The 16349-nt window shown below is 37.6% G+C and overlaps 1 protein-coding gene across 1 annotated transcript; it reads left to right on the forward strand.

The window, feature by feature from the left end:
* Window positions 1-309: 309 nt before the first annotated feature.
* Window positions 310-7710, forward strand: LOC6044518 (phospholipase A1). The gene is made up of 2 exons (XM_038260817.1): window positions 310-1134; window positions 7469-7710. Exons 1-2 carry the CDS (start codon window positions 327-329, stop codon window positions 7708-7710), a joined length of 1050 nt encoding a protein of 349 aa, XP_038116745.1. The 5' UTR covers window positions 310-326.
* Window positions 7711-16349: the final 8639 nt, after the last annotated feature.

The following is a 16349-nucleotide window of genomic DNA, read 5'->3' on the forward strand; positions in this document are numbered from 1 at the left end:
CGATGGTCAACATAGCCATTAGAGATGGGCCATTCACACTACTCAAAAGTTTTGCGCGGCAGTAGGAATATCGCTGATAAGAACCATCCCCGGAATTGGCGCTATCTACGGGTGTGTTTTGTTATGATAACGATGCATCGTCGCCGAAACCTTATCTTATCACAACCAAAATTAGGAAGTTCACCGCTGAATGAGTTATCTTCCCACCAAGATCAAGGTTTGTTGGCCCTTGCCGGTCTCCACAGGTGGAAGGGAAAATTTCGGGAACAATCTTTTGGGAGTTAGTTTTGGTTGAACTTTTATAGCTTTTGCACGCATTCTTCGGGATGATGTCCTTCGTAAAATTGGTCAAGTGTTTCTTGCTGTTCAAGTTGGTTCAAAGCACAGTCGGAGCTGTTATTGACCCGGTAGATCATGAACCCAACTGGGTTATGATCCCAACGGCTTCCGGGAACTTTGTTTGGGTTCATCGAAAAATCGTGGAAGCAAAAACCCTCGCCAAACGCGGCCTTACGGAGTCGGACATCCGGTTCATCTTCTACTCGCGGACAAACTACACCGGATACGTCCACAACCTCAACGGTCTCACACTCCTCAGCGGGTCCGTGTTTGACAGCTCTCGACCAACGCGGATCATTATCCACGGGTGGCTCAACAACGGTGATTCACCACTCAACGATCACCTGCGGAAAGCGTACCTGTACAACTGGGACTACAACGTAATCTCCGTAGACTGGTCCGCGTGTTCCAATGACCTGAACTACATCTCAGCGACGTCGTGTGTCCGAGTGGTCGGACAGGTCGTTGCCAAGATGCTGGACTACCTTCACGAGAACAGAGGACTTTCGTTCCGAGATGTGTACCTGATCGGGCATAGTTTGGGAGGTCACGTGGCAGGGATCGCCGGGAAGTTGGTCCAAGGAGGACGGATAGCTACGATAGTGGCGTTGGATCCGGCCTTGCCGCTGTTTTCAATTAGGAAGCCGGAGAATCGTGTCGCCGAGGACGATGCGGAGTACGTGCAGGTTATCCATACCAATGGAGGGCTTTTGGGGTTTTTGGAGCCCATTGGAACGGCGGATTTTTATCCGAACGGAGGGAGGAGCCAGCCGGGATGTGGGTGGAATTTGTTAGGTGAGTTGACTGGCCTTAAAGAAAAGAAGTCAGCAATTCCATTTAAAAAAAGCTTAAACCGAAAAAACCGTATTTTTATTACGAAAATTTTGGTACCGTAAACCGGGTTGACATTGACATTGAACTGGGGTAGGTCACACAAGGTCCATGCACTATTTTTGAAAAAAAAAGTAATTTCAATGGGGCTTAAAAAAATAATTGCGATAAAAATTCATATTTTGAATTCTGGGTTGACTTTGATAGTAAGTTTTTTTTCTTATTAAAATCAGATAAATATCAAGTGTTCAATTTTTTTACGTGAAATGTACCATTGCTAAGGTTTTTGATACAGATTCTAAGAACAAATTATATAAAATGTAGTTAACGAATCAAAATCTTTTTTTAACTGATTTCGAAGCACGAATCCAAAGTTTTCACATTTAATATGAAACTTGTTCTACTGAAAATACCTTTAAACTTGAAGATTTGTTTGGATTATATTTCAAAACAAATAACATGTTATTAACAAAATTATTTTATCTTCTCCTAGTGGAAAATTGTCCAAAGAATCCGAAAATGTATTCCGTTTTACGATTCGAAATCATGTTCATTGATAAAGTAATGACAATTTGAAAATGTTTAATAATTCAGTTTATCAACATTTTCTTAGTTGAAGTACTTTGAACACGTCTCTACCATAGTCAGTATGATTCCATAGAGCAATTCCAGTCCAAAACAGGATTTTTTAGACATGTTATCCTAGGCATATATAAGCCATTTTTGTGTATATGGAGCCAGTTACACTAAATAATGACATTTGAGAAGGGCGTAAGTGTTTTAAATATTTTTGCATCGTATCAAAAAGTGGTCGAAGACTAATTTGTAGGAAATTTGACGGGCTTTCCGAAAAAAATACACTGAAAGAATAAAACACTCCACTTTTATGAGATTTTTTGATTTTTAAGTTTAAAAGTCAAATTTGAAGGTGAGCCCACGATTTTTTTTCGCTCAAAATTTTTGTGAAAATAGCCTAAGCCAGAAGGAGAAGACGATGATCACGCTACCAAATGAACACAAAGCGATCTAAATATACTGTTGTCAGGCTGGAATAGATACCAAACTGTCACACGTAGCACTACGGTGGTTTGAGATATCTAGAATCTCAAGGGCCTCAGTGGTACAATTGGCGGTGCATCTCAGTACTAATGAGGTGGTTGCGGGTTCAACTCCCGTCGCCCCGTAGAAAAATCGGACACATGACGATACAAAGTAACAATTAATGAAAAAATCTCAACTAACTATTGTAAAAAACTGAAATTTGGGGTATTTTTTTTCGAAAAAAACGTAGTTTTGTGAAAATTTGGGTATTTCCACAAATTTGTGTTATAACATTTGAAATGTATAAAAAAATCCCGAACATTTGATACCTCTTGTGAAAAACAGAAATTTTGAGTATTTTTTTTTCAAAAATGCGTAGTTTTTTGAAAACTTTGAGTTTTTTTCATTTTTAAAATAACTTTCGAAATGTATGAAAAAATCCAGATCGTTTGAACGCACATTGTAAAAACGGAAATTTTGAGTACTTTTTTCAAAAATTCGTAGTTTTGTGAAAATTTTGAGTATTTTTAAAAATGTTGTTATTAAATTTGAAATTGATGAAAAAATCCCAATCGTTTGATACCCATATTGTGAAAATTGAAATTTTGGGTTTTTTTTCGAAAATACGTAGTTTTGTGAAAAATTTGAGTATTTTCTTAAAATGTTGTTATTACATTCGAAATGTATGAAAAAACCCCGATCGTTTGATACCCACATTGTGAAAACGGAAATTTTGAGTATTTTTTCAAAAATACGTAGTTTTGTGAAAATTTTGAGTATTTTCTAAAAATGTTGTTATTACATTCGAAATGTATGAAAAAATCCCGATCATTTGATACCCATATTGTAAAAATTGAAATTATGAGTATTTTTTCGAAAATACGTAGTTTTTTGAAAATTTTGAGTATTTTCTAAACACTTTGTTATGACATTCGAAATGTATGAAAAAATCCCGATCGTTTGATGCCTACATTGTAAAAACGGAAATTTTGACTACTTTTTTTTAATTCGTAGTTTTGTGTTTTTATTACATTTGTAATGTATGAAAAAAATCCCGATCGTTTGATACCCATATTGTAAAAATTGAAATTTTGAGTATTTTTTCGAAAATACGTAGTTTTGTGAAAATGTTGAGTATTTTCTAAAAATGTTGTTATTACATTCGAAATGTATGAAAAAATCCCGATCGTTTGATACCCATATTGTAAAAATTGAAATTTTGAGTATTTTTTCGAAAATACGTAGTTTTGTGAAAATTTTGAGTATTTTCTAAAAATTGTTTGATATCGTTTGATACCCTTATTGTAATAATTGAAATTTTGAGTTTTTTTTTCGAAAAAACGTAGTTTTGTGAAATTTTTGAGTATTTTCTAAAAATTTTATTGTTACATCCAAAATGTATGAAAAAAACCTGATCATTTGATACCCATATTGCAATAACAATAATGTTTTGGTTTCTTTAGAGAAATAATATGCATTTTCGAAATACAGGAAAATTACGTATTTTTGTGAAAACTTTCATGAAATAATAATTTTAATGGATAGCTGACATCATCCCGATTCAAAAACACTATAAGGGTCATTCCTTCCCAAGTGACCACGCGTCCAACATCGACCTTCACCAAATCTGCTCATATTTGGCATGGGGGTTGTTTTTGCCCCAAATACAAAGAATCCAAAGTTTGGTGACATTTGGTCCACCCCCGCGCTTGTGGCAGCCCCCTCTTTTTCTGAGATTTTTGAAAAACCTCATTTTTAAAATGCATTTTGCTAAGAGAAAAATTTACAAAAAGTAAACTTTTGGGTATGCATATTTCGTCGCCATCGTGCTAACTTGTCGTACGTGCTTTTTGGGCCAAATTGAGTTAAGAACGCCATTTTGTGCAGCTCCCAATGCCTCACCTTTTGACCTTCACAGATCCCCAAAATTCGATTTCAATCCTGAGATATTCAACAAAAACCGAAAAAACTCCGTGCATTTTTGTCACTTTACATATGAAAGTAGTTTCAATCTTGTCGTGCTATCTTGTCACTCCATGAAAATTGATGTAAGTGCGACAAAAGGCCAAAGGGATTTCAGGCCAGGAAAGTCAGGATGCGTTTGTCGCACGTACAAGCTAGACTACCGTAAACATTTGTAATTATAACTCGGGACTCCAGCAACCAACTTCAACCAAACTTTGGGACAATGCACAGAATGGTGAGCCAAACAAAACGTGTTTGTTATTGTTTACATTGCGTGCTCTCGTTTTTGAATATTCAAGGTCAAACATTAAAACGCGTTTTTCTCGGAACGTCAAAATGGCGGGTGCGACAAGATAGCACGACGACGTCGATTTGAAGATTTTTTGATGTAGAATCGAATGGCGTACTCAAAACTTACGTACAGTGTTGCCAGATATGAAAATTTTGCGCTTTAGGTTTTAATATGCATTTTTAACCCTTTGGACGAGCACTTACGGGAAAACTGACAATTGCATTCGATTGCTGAGAGTTTTTTACATTAAATTCAATCAAAACCTCAGGGTAAAATGAATATTTCTTGAGATATCACATTTTTAAGTTGGAAAGCTCTGTATTGCACAGCAAATGTTTTACTTAACCATCAATTTTCAACAGTACATTGCGTGAGAGCATAGTAGGCCTTGAAATTTGAATATTCTTTTTTTCAATTTCTAAACGGAAGCAAGTGAATGTCCCAAAATTGAATTTATGTATGTATGTATTTGTGTATGTATGTATGTATTTGTGTATGTATGTATTGTATGTATGCATTTTAACCTTCGTCTTGGCAGGACTTGGCGTGGTTCACGGATATAAAAAAAATGACAAAATGCTTAATTTCGAGCGCATCAACCGGAATTTTCTAGTTTTATGGCCCCAGAAGCTAGCCTGATAATATGAGCCCATTTGGTTAATGTTTAGTGGGTCCAGTTTTGACCTGAAGTTAGAATGGAACTTAAATTCATTTACTATGGGGAATTTTCACTTTTAACATCTTCTTCGACAAAGTTTCCCAAAACGCTATCAAATTTTCTTATTGTCAAAATTCTCAAAGATTTTGATCCGGGGAACAACTTTGTACAACATCGCAAAGCGCTAGGAAATCATCCCGAAAAGATATAGGTTAATTTTTTTAGCATGTTTTTAAATTTTGCAAAAACAAACTCCAAAAATTCTTCAGGTAAAATTGGACCCACCAATCCTAACCAAATAAGCTCATATTTTCAGGCTAGCTTCTGGGGCCATAAAACTAGAAAATTCCGGTTGATGCGCTCGAAATTAACCATTTTGTCATTTTTTTGTATCCGTGAACCACGCCAAGTCCTGTCAAGACGAAGGTTAAAATGCATACATACAATACATACATACACAAATACATACATACATACACAAATACATACATACATAAATTCAATTTTGGGACATTCACTTGCTTCCGTTTAGAAATTGAAAAAAAGAATATTCAAATTTCAAGGCCTACTATGCTCTCACGCAATGTACTGTTGAAAATTGATGGTAAAGTAAAACATTTGCTGTGCAATACAGAGCTTTCCAACTTAAAAATGTGATATCTCAAGAAATATTCATTTTACCCTGAGGTTTTGATTGAATTTAATGTAAAAAACTCTCAGCAATCGAATGCAATTGTCAGTTTTCCCGTAAGTGCTCGTCCAAAGAGTTAAAAATGCATATTAAAACTTAAAGCGCAAAATTTTCATATCTGGCAACACTGTACGTAAGTTTTGAGTACGCCATTCGATTCTACATCAAAAAATCTTCAAATATGCATACCCAAAAGTTCACTTTTTGTAAATTTTTCTCTTAGCAAAATGCATTTTAAAAATGAGGTTTTTCAAAAATCTCAGAAAAAGAGGGGGGTGCCACGGGCGCGGGGGTGGACCAAATGTCACCAAACTTTGGATTCTTTGTATTTGGGGCAAAAACAACCCCCATGCCAAATATGAGCAGATTTGGTGAGGTCAATGTTGGACGCGTGGTCACTTGGGAAGGAATGACCCATAATTTTTTGATGTTTGCATGATTTTTCGTACGATTAAAGCCAATGTCTCCCATATAGCCAAAATCCCATAAGCTCTGTACTTCCGTTATGCACGCCTCGGTTTTGCATCCCCCATATGCGGTGCTAAACCGAGGCACGACTGTATATTGATTGAACATAAAGCACCATGAGTCTCCAGCAAAATGTACTGGGAACTCTTTTCGATGGAGAAGCATGGTGTCATACAGTACCGATCAAAAGTATGACATTGGACGATTTGTCAAACCTAACTCCAATTTCAAATTGTGGTGTTCGCTCGTGTTTTGAACAAACCTTATAAAATTTTCGGCGTAGGTATTTCAGAATGTCTACTTTCAGATGCTTTTTGAAAACTTAGCTACCAATTAATGTTTCAAAGTTATTGTCAGTTTCGTAAAAAAATCGATTTTGACCCACACAAAGTACATAAGTACAAATAATATGTTTGAGCAGTTTTGTATGTTCCGTATTCCGTTTTTTTCTAAGCATATTTCAGAATCATGTTAATAAATATTCACCATTTTTGGATATGTAACGTAAACATTAGGGTGATCCAAATCCAGGCTTCCTCGGGGCTACCCCCTGAAATCAAAGATTGACCCATCACTAGGCTAAATTTCAAAATTGAGCTCATTCTGATCTCAGGAATTCCTCTCTCTAAGTCCGTGAATATTGTATGGAAAAAATCGCCAAAATGTATGAAGAAAAGCAACTGTTTCCGTTTTTTACCAGTGGAAATCGTGGGCCCTATCCAATTCTTACCAATTCTTGGAACTAAGATCTTCATTAAAATTGAAAAAACTTTCCCGAAGACACCATTTTACGATTTTGTTTTTTGTATTTCTTCCTGTCTCAGTTCTGTTGTTTTTCTGAATATTTCGTCATCGCCATTTGGATTTAAAATTTCCAAATCACATTAGAGCATTTTAAAGTGTTGGTCATATTCCCACAACCCAAGACAACAACTTTTTTTTACGATTCGATAACCCGAAGTGAATTTTTCCGACTTTTTCGGATAATCGAGTCTTGACGTGTTTTTTTCTCCATGAAATGAGTTCGAATCGAAAAACGGCCTGCATTACAGGATATGGTAAGACAAATCTTTCCGTTTGACTAGTATTTGAAAAACAAGTTGAAATCCTATCCATTTTCTACGGACAGCTGCCTTTATATGCCTTTGATTCTCTCATCTTCTTTACTTTATAACTTTCTAAGGAATCTGCTCCCACGCCCGCGCCTGGCAGCTCTTCCTCGACTCCCTGCTGGAAGCGGACGAGTACCTGATGGCCGAACCAATCGCCTCGCTCGATGACATCCAGTCGCTGGGGGTGAACCGGATTAGCCGGGCCAAGCTCGGCGGTGAACCGGCCGCAATGGCGTACGGGCTGTACTACATTTACACGAATGCCGAGAGTCCATACTTTGGCCTTCCAGTGGTGGAGGATGATTTTAGGTGAAAATAAATGTGTGTGTGATTTTTTTTTGGTAAATGGTGTTTTTTGTTTTATGATTATCAGTTTAGTTGATCGCAAAATCAGCACATTTCAAAAGCTTCTTTGAGATAAATCAGTAAGTAATGCGTACTTAAGGTCATCTCTGTGCGTTTAATTGCTAAAACATTGACTTAGGAACTGCTCATCACATCGTTTATTTTCCCAAAGACGCGCTTTTGCCTTTGCATAAAATCATCGCACTCAAAAAAGCTCACTTACTTATCCCTTAAGGCAAATAGTTTGTTTCTAGATTCATATACACCTTTATCACCCTCTGCAGACGATGGCACCTACCGACGTCCAAACTTGGGGTGGATTTAATGATGAATGATGCCTTTTAAACCTACATGGTAGCGCCCTTCACACATCACCTCCAACCTTAGTGTATAGTGGGTTTCTTGGAGGCTTCACTTCCCAGAATTATGCTTTTAATTAAGGTCCAATTCTAGCTACAGTTCCTCACAATGGCAACTTAGTTGATCAAATTGTACTTACAACTCAAAAACATTAAAAATAGAATAGTTTTTCAACACAAATTGTTAAAAAAACCTGTGAATTTTTTAACTCAATTTCCCAAAATACGTATTTTTTGATTTTCGAGATTTTTTGATATGTTTTAGGGGACAAACATCCGCAACTTTTGAGCCATAGAAAAACATGGTCAAAAAATCTGCCGCCGAGTTATGAATTTTTGAAAAAATAGTGATTTTTGGAAAAAATTGAAGTTTCATGCAAAAACAAGTTTGACATTACTTTTTAATGCAAAATTGAATTTGCAATCGAAAAGTACTATACAGATTTTTTGATAAAGGGCTCCGTTTTCAAGATATAGCCAACGAAAGTTTGATTTTAGCGAAATATTTGCAGTTTTTCAATTTTTTAAAAATAGTGACCATGAGTGACCACCAGCAAATATTGAATATTACGCCCATTTAAAATGCTAGTCTTGATTTAAAAATTTTCAAAATATTTTTTTCAAAGAGATCGGAAAATTTCACGAATGTTTTATGTATTAACATTGAAAATCAGACCATTAATTGCTGAGATATCGTCATTAGAAAATGGTGGGCTGATTGGGTGAGACTTAGAAAACTTCAACTTTCGTGTTTCTTTTTCTTTAAGCCGCTGTATTTCGGCAACCAGAGGTCCAATCTTCAATGTCTCTTAGACAATTTTATAGCAAATTTTCTGAAATTTTCAAAAAAATATTTTTAGAAATGGTCACTCATGGTCACTTTTTTTAAATTTGAAAAACTGCAAATATTTCACTAAAATCAAACTTTCGGTGGCTATATCTTGAAAACGGAGCCCTTTATCATAAAATCTGTAAAGTACTTTTCGATTGCAAATTCAATTTTGCATTAAAAAATAATGTCAAACTTGTTATTGCCTAAAACTTCGATATTTCAAAAAATTACTATTTTTTCAAAAAATCATAACTCGGCGGCAGATTTTTTGACCATGTTTCTCTATGGCTCAAAAGTTGCGGATTTTTGTCCCCTAAAACATATCAAAAATCTCGAAAATCAAAAAATATGTATTTTGGGAAATTGAGTTTTAGTGAAAAAAAAGTTGATAAAAAAATCTGCAAATTTTTTTTCCGTGTACCTATTTTTTTCTCAAAAGTCCTCAACAATACCTACAACTTTGCCCAAGACACCAAATTGATCAGAAAATTCACTCAAAAGTTACAGCTGTTTGAATATTTACATACCACTTTTGTATGGACAGCTGCCAAAATTGTATGGAGACTTGTATGGGTGAACTAATGACACAAAATAGCATATTTGGTCATAGGGAAGGCCCCCACAAAGTGTGAGCCAAATCAAAAAAATACAAATAAAATCCATTTCCGGTTTTGGTAGAGAATTGCTCACGTGCGTTTTTAAGGCGAGTTAAGAACGCCATTCTGTGTAGCGCTCAATGTCTCACCTTTTAACCTTCGCAGATCTCCAAAATTTAATTTCAATCATGAGATATTCAATAAAACTGAAAAAACTCCGTGCATTTTTGTTACTCTTCATATAAAAGAAGCTTCAATCTTGTCGTGCTATCTTGACACACCTAAAAATTTAATGTAAATGCAACAACTAGCCAAAGTGATTTCAGGTCAGAACGCGTTTGACACACGTACATGCCCGACTACCGTAAACATTTGAAATTATAATTCGGGACTTCAGCAACCAAATTCAAACAAACTTCGGGGCAATGCACAGAACGGCCAACCAAACAAAATGTGTTTGTTATTGTTTACATTGCTTGCTCAATTTTTTTTTGTTAATTCAAGGTCAAACATTAAAACGAGTTTTCTCGGAACGTCAAAAAGCGACGTGCGACAAGTTAGCACGACAATGTCGACATGGTTAAACGACAGTCTGGAACTTAAGCTCAAAGATCCGCCAGCCAATCTCGCGCGTAAACGCCAAACAAACTGACACGCAAAGGGAAAACTGCAATTCCCTCCGAAAATAAAAAAAATGCTCAATTTAGACGCGCGCGCCACCTTTTTATGATGCCAGCTTGCCAAAGCTCGCGATGACCTAGTTGCATAAAGTGATATATTTTTTACGATTTATTTCTTGGGTCTGGGGCTCCCAAAATCGGGCGAGATCTGATGGGCTTGTACTTCGTCAGCTGGTCATCGTTGGTCACTTGGTCTGGTTAGAGTTGGGCGGAGATGTAACCCCAAAAATGAGCATCGTTTTCTATGCTCTATTGTCTTTGGCTTAATGACCAGCAAGGTTTGCGTTCACGACGAATCGTTAGGGTAGACACATTGGGACAGTAAGTTATGCAGATTAATGGACTCGACGCGCTGAGGGTGTGAAAAATTCCACTGATAAGGCGGGCATAGATGAGATTCGTTTGAGGTTAGGTGAGCGTTTATTTCTGGTAATGTATCGATCGCTTCTACGCTCGGAAATAATTTTTACCTCTTCTGAAATTTTAAAAATGTATCGAGATATTCAAAGTGTAAATCAATGCAAAACATCATAAATTCAAAACAAAGCTTACTTTTAAAGTCACAAACCCCATACAACTCACCCCGCAATCGAGCTGTCAAAACAATTTCCCACACCAATTTCGGATCGAAGCAAGCTCGAACAGTTTCGTTCGGCAAACGATTTCAGGGGTAACTCGCCTATTAGCGTCCGATGATTTACCGTTCCGGCTTGAATTATCCGCCGGTGGTTCTGAGCCAGTAATGATCGATGATCGCCGCCGCGCTTCGGCCAGGAGGAAAAGTGGCTGAAAAGTGAGAACGAAAAATCATCGACCAATTTGAGGCGGGGGTGATTTTCCAATTAACGAGCAGTTTTTCCTGGTCGACGTCGTTGTCGTTTTCCAATCGACACTTGTTAACTGGGTAAACGGTTGTGCATTTGAAGGGGGTGACTTTATCATTCCGCGTTGCACGTGGGGCCACGTGGTGGTGATCGAGGGGAGGAGGTTGAGGGGTGAAGGTTCAAATTAGATCAATTCGATCGATTGGAGATAATTGATACCTGTGAGGCGGAGAACACTTTGCTGAACTTTGGATGATTGGCGGCAAATTGATTTATGAGATGATGCTGATGACGTGGGAAATACGCGGAATGTTGATTTGAAGCTTCAAAACAAAACATGAAGACGATGTCCTTGACATAGGTTGGGAATTTGAGTCATTCCACCTAATTTTGGTGGGCAATGCGAAATTGAATCGAAGCTGGCGTTCAAAGTAGTTAAGAAATAGAAATTGAAAGTCATACATCCACAGCATTCATTGAGAGAATGTTTGTCTGGACTCCTCTATGTTTCTTATATAAAAACTAACTTAATCCACCTATGTGGTTGGAGCCTTCCTCACAACAATGGCTGTACACAAGATTCATCTATTTTTTAGATCCGGCTTCCAAAAAGTACATCGATATCACTTAAGCGGCCATATCTCGAGGCAGGGTTGTCAGATCTTCAATGTTTTGGGCTCGTTGGAAAGGTTTTTTGATAACCTAACCAACGATGGGTCGGATGATGGATCCGGACAAAGTTTACATACATTTAAGTGAGATCCGGCTTCAGAAAAGTACATAATTGTCACTTAAGAGGCCATATCTCAATACAGGGTTGCCAGATCTTCAATGTTTTGGACTCGTTGGAAAGGTCTTTTGATAACCTAACCAACAATGGGTCAGATGGTGGATCCTGACATAGTTTACATACATTTAAGTGAGATCCGGCTTCAAAAAAGTACATCAATATCACTTAAGAGGCCATATCTCGAGACAGGGTTGCCAGATCTACAATGTTTTAGACTCGTTGGAAAGGTATTTTGATAACCCTACTAAAGTCGGGTCGTATAGTGGAGCCGGACATAGTTTACATACATTTAAGTGAGATCCGGCTTCAATAAAGTACATCAATATCATTTAAGTGGCCATATCTCGAGGCAGGGTTGCCAAATCTTCAATGTTTTAGACTCGTTGGAAAGGTATTTTGATAACCTAACTTAAGTCGGGTCGTATAGTGGAGCCGGACATAGTTTACATACATTTAAGTGAGATCCGGCTTCAATAAAGTACATCAATATCACTTAAGTGGCCATATCTCGAGGCAGGGTTGTCAGATCTTCAATGTTTTAGACTCGTTGGAAAGGTATTTTGATAACCTAACCAACAATGGGTCGGATGGTGGATCCGGACATAGTTTACATACATTTAAGTGAGATCCGGCTTCAAAAAAGTACATCAATATCACTTAAGAGGCCATATCTCGAGACAGGGTTGCCAGATCTTCAATGTTTTAGACTCGTTGGAAAGGTATTTTGATAACCTAACTTAAGTCGGGTCGTATAGTGGAGCCGGACATAGTTTACATACATTTAAGTGAGATCCGGCTTCAAAAAAGTACATCAATATCACTTAAGGGGCCATATCTCGAGACAGGGTTGCCAGATCTTCAATGTTTTAGACTCGTTGGAAAGGTCTTTTGATAATCTAACCAACGATGGGTCGGATGACGGACCCGGACATAGTTTACATACATTTAAGTGAGATCCGGCTTCAAAAAAGTATATCAATATCACTTAAGTGGCCATATCTCGAGACAGGGTTGCCAGATCTTTAATGTTTTGGACTCGTTGGAAAGGTCTTTTGATAACCTAACCAACGATGGGTCGGATGATGGACCCGGACATAGTTTACATACATTTAAGTGAGATCCAAATATATGTGAAAACACATTTTTATACATAACTTTTGAACTACTCATCGAAACTTCAATCTGTATAAAACTCGATCTATGGGACCCAAAACCAAGTCGAATGCAACAAGTTCGGGTCAAATCGGTTCAGCCAGTGCCGAGAAACATGAGCTAGTTTGTTGGTCACATACATACATACACACACACATACACACACACATACACACACACATACACACACACATACACACAGACATTTGTTCAGTTTTCGATTCTGAGTCGATATGTATACATGAAGGTGGGTCTACGACGTTTTTATACGAAGTTCATTTTTAGAGCAGGATTATAGCCTTACCTCAGTGAGGAAGGCAAAATACCCAAGAAGATCAATGTTGTATTGTTAATTTGATTTGGTTAACCGCAGTGGATTTTCTTGAAATATGATAACATTGATCATACAAAAAACTGTGATAGAAAAGTCTCTACCGGTAGATGCTTTGGTGGATTTTTGACAGTTCGAATTATTTCAAGAAAATCCACCGCGGTTAACCAAATCAAATTAACAATACAACATTGATCTTCTTGGGTATTTTTATATAAGAAACATAGACACTGCAAGGTCAAAACACAGGTCCAGAAGACTACAAGGAGGTCAGAAGACTACAAGACAATCAGACGAGATCAAGACCAGTGGATAAAAAGACCAGAATATCCCATGACCAGAGGAATACTCACCAGAAGATTTCACGACTGCAAGCTACTAGACCAAAAGCCAACAAGACAAAACCACTGCTAACTGCTAACCATAATACTTGAGGTCTTGTAGAGCCAAGGCATAAGACTAGAATACAGCAAACCTGACTTCCAGACCTCAAGACTACAAGAGCTGAAGACAGTATACCTGTAGACTACAAGTTCGAAGACCAATATGATCAGAAGATAACAAGACCAGAAAGCAAAAAGGCTAAACTAAAACAAGGTCAGGAGATTACAAGACCAGAAAAGAATAAGACATCAAGGCCTTAAGACTACAAGCTTCAGGGACAGAAGACAGCACACATGAAGACTACAACATGACTAGAAAACAACAACACCAGAAAACCATAGTAAAATAAAAACTGAAAACAACAAGATCAAAAGACTACTAACCAGAAAACATCAAAACCTCAAGACTACATGCGACAAGACTAAGTCAGTTATCACTGACTGTAACGTTTCACAATGATAAAATAGTTGTTTAATAACTTTTTTCCTTAAAAACCCGAAAAATTAAAAAAAAACACAAAAGGGCGAATTGGTTGTTTACTTTTGCTTTTTGGCGTAACCTGACGGGCGATTCCGTTGTTTTGGTTGGGTGGGTGGCGAATACGGTGGGGCGAAAATGTAGACACGCTCTTCAAAAAGGCGCAAATTCTTTTTTTCAATTTTTAATAGCAAAAACACCTTAATTAATTTCCAATTGCTCTCTATGATGAAATTATTGCTATTTTCTATTACGTTTTGACAAAATTAATGGTTTTCATGCTTTTTTGTGGAAATAGGAATTGATCGAAATTAAAAAAAATTGAATGTTGATTTTCCCGAAACGGCAGGATTGTAGGTTTCGCCCTTTTGAAATGTTGTTACTGACTTGAAGACAAAAGACAGAAATATCTGAAAACAACATGACTAGAAGACTACAAAAAAAAAACAGAAAAAATCCTACAAACGTTAAAGATAACTATAGAAGACCCGAAGAGCACAAGACCAGAAGACATCAAAACTCTAAGACTACAAGCGACAAGACTTAACATAAAACAAGACAGTGAGATCTGCAAACAACATGACTGGAAGACTACGAGAACCATAAGAAAATAAGATCAAAAGACTAATCCGAAGACTTAAAGATTAAAAGATTACAAGAACACCCGACTACAAGACCAGAAGACAAGCGACAAGTCTTGCAGACAAAAGACAGCAAGCAAGAAGACTACGATAACCTGTACAAAAACAAGGTAAGAACACAGACAAACAGACGTAAATCATTGAACAAATTTAACGAAAATCCATCAATCACAAAAAAAATGGAAAAAGGTTAGCTAGTAGCTCTATCTGGTGGCCAATACTAGCATTAAGCATCACTGTATATGAGAATTGGTTAGTGTGTGAGTGAACGCGGTCACTCTTGTTGTAGTGAGAGGAGGGAGATTTGTTTACTAACATTTACATTTGTTTACCAACATGTGAGAAGAATGCAAGAAGTTCAAATTCTTAACTCACGCAGACGGTCCACGTCCGCGTCCGATTGCGGCCATGCACTAGGTAAATCTTGCCGAGGAAACATTCGTGTAGGCTGCAGAGGTTGATGGAAAGATGCACCAGTTTGAGGGTGGTTTGGGTATTACTGCGCTGTTTGTGAACAATGCCCACAAATTGGCCATGAGTTTAAATTATAAATTTCTTGGCGTGAGGTTAAGCTACCTTCTCGGCAAGCAATTTAGTCCACTTGCAAGCAACCAAATAATCCTATGAGACCAGGTTGACCTTGTTGTCGACGGTCTATACCTACATCTTCAACCTTACCAGTGGCCAGATTCTGCCATCCAGCTTTCCTGGAGACCAACATCGGCGATTCGGCGTTGAACGCGAAAAATCGGATGAAATAACAAAATCAGCTGAATGGGACGGCGTCTCGTTGTTGGAATTGCCTAAGAATCTTCCGATGTTCAGAACACCGGAATCGTTACTCGTAGCTTCCGGCATTTCTTCGTCCAGTGGCTCGTGTCGGTCTAGCAGTAGACTTCCGCAGTTCGCATCCGGCATATCTTCATCCTGTAGCTCGTGTTTTGTGATAAAACTTTCAAACCAATCCGGCGTCTCTTCTTCTAACGGTTCGGCCTGGATGGATTGAGGATTATCTAAATGCTCAACAGACCATTCAGCGGAATCCACACCCGGAGGCGGGTCCGGATCCAAAAATTCCACCGACCAATCTTCTCCAAACTGGTCCATCCTCACACTCAAGTAGTAGCAGAAAAAAAACAAAACTTTTGGCGCGCTAGCTTAAACGTCATTTGAAAGTGTGCCTTGATTGCAGCGCCATCCTATTCTGGTGGATAATCCGAGAACTAAGTTTAAATTCAAATCAGCCGTTATATTCCTGATTGATGGAATTAAAAAGAGATTTACGTCTGTTTGTCTGTGGTAAGAACAAGACCGGAAGACTTATACTAAAAGATTACAAGAAGACCCGAAGACCACAAGACCAGTTGACTACTAGCCAGAAATGAAGTCTTAACAATATAAATAGAAGACTTTTAGACCAGAAGACTAAAAGTCCAGCAGACAACATGACAAGTTTAAACCTGAGAGTGAAATGCTCTCGACTGAAGTAAGTTTTATCAACTAAGTCTATTAAGTATACAATTTGCTTCTTAGATTGATAG

This window comes from Culex quinquefasciatus, chromosome 3 (genome assembly GCF_015732765.1).
Source record: "Culex quinquefasciatus strain JHB chromosome 3, VPISU_Cqui_1.0_pri_paternal, whole genome shotgun sequence".
Classification (NCBI taxonomy): Eukaryota; Metazoa; Arthropoda; class Insecta; order Diptera; family Culicidae; genus Culex; species Culex quinquefasciatus.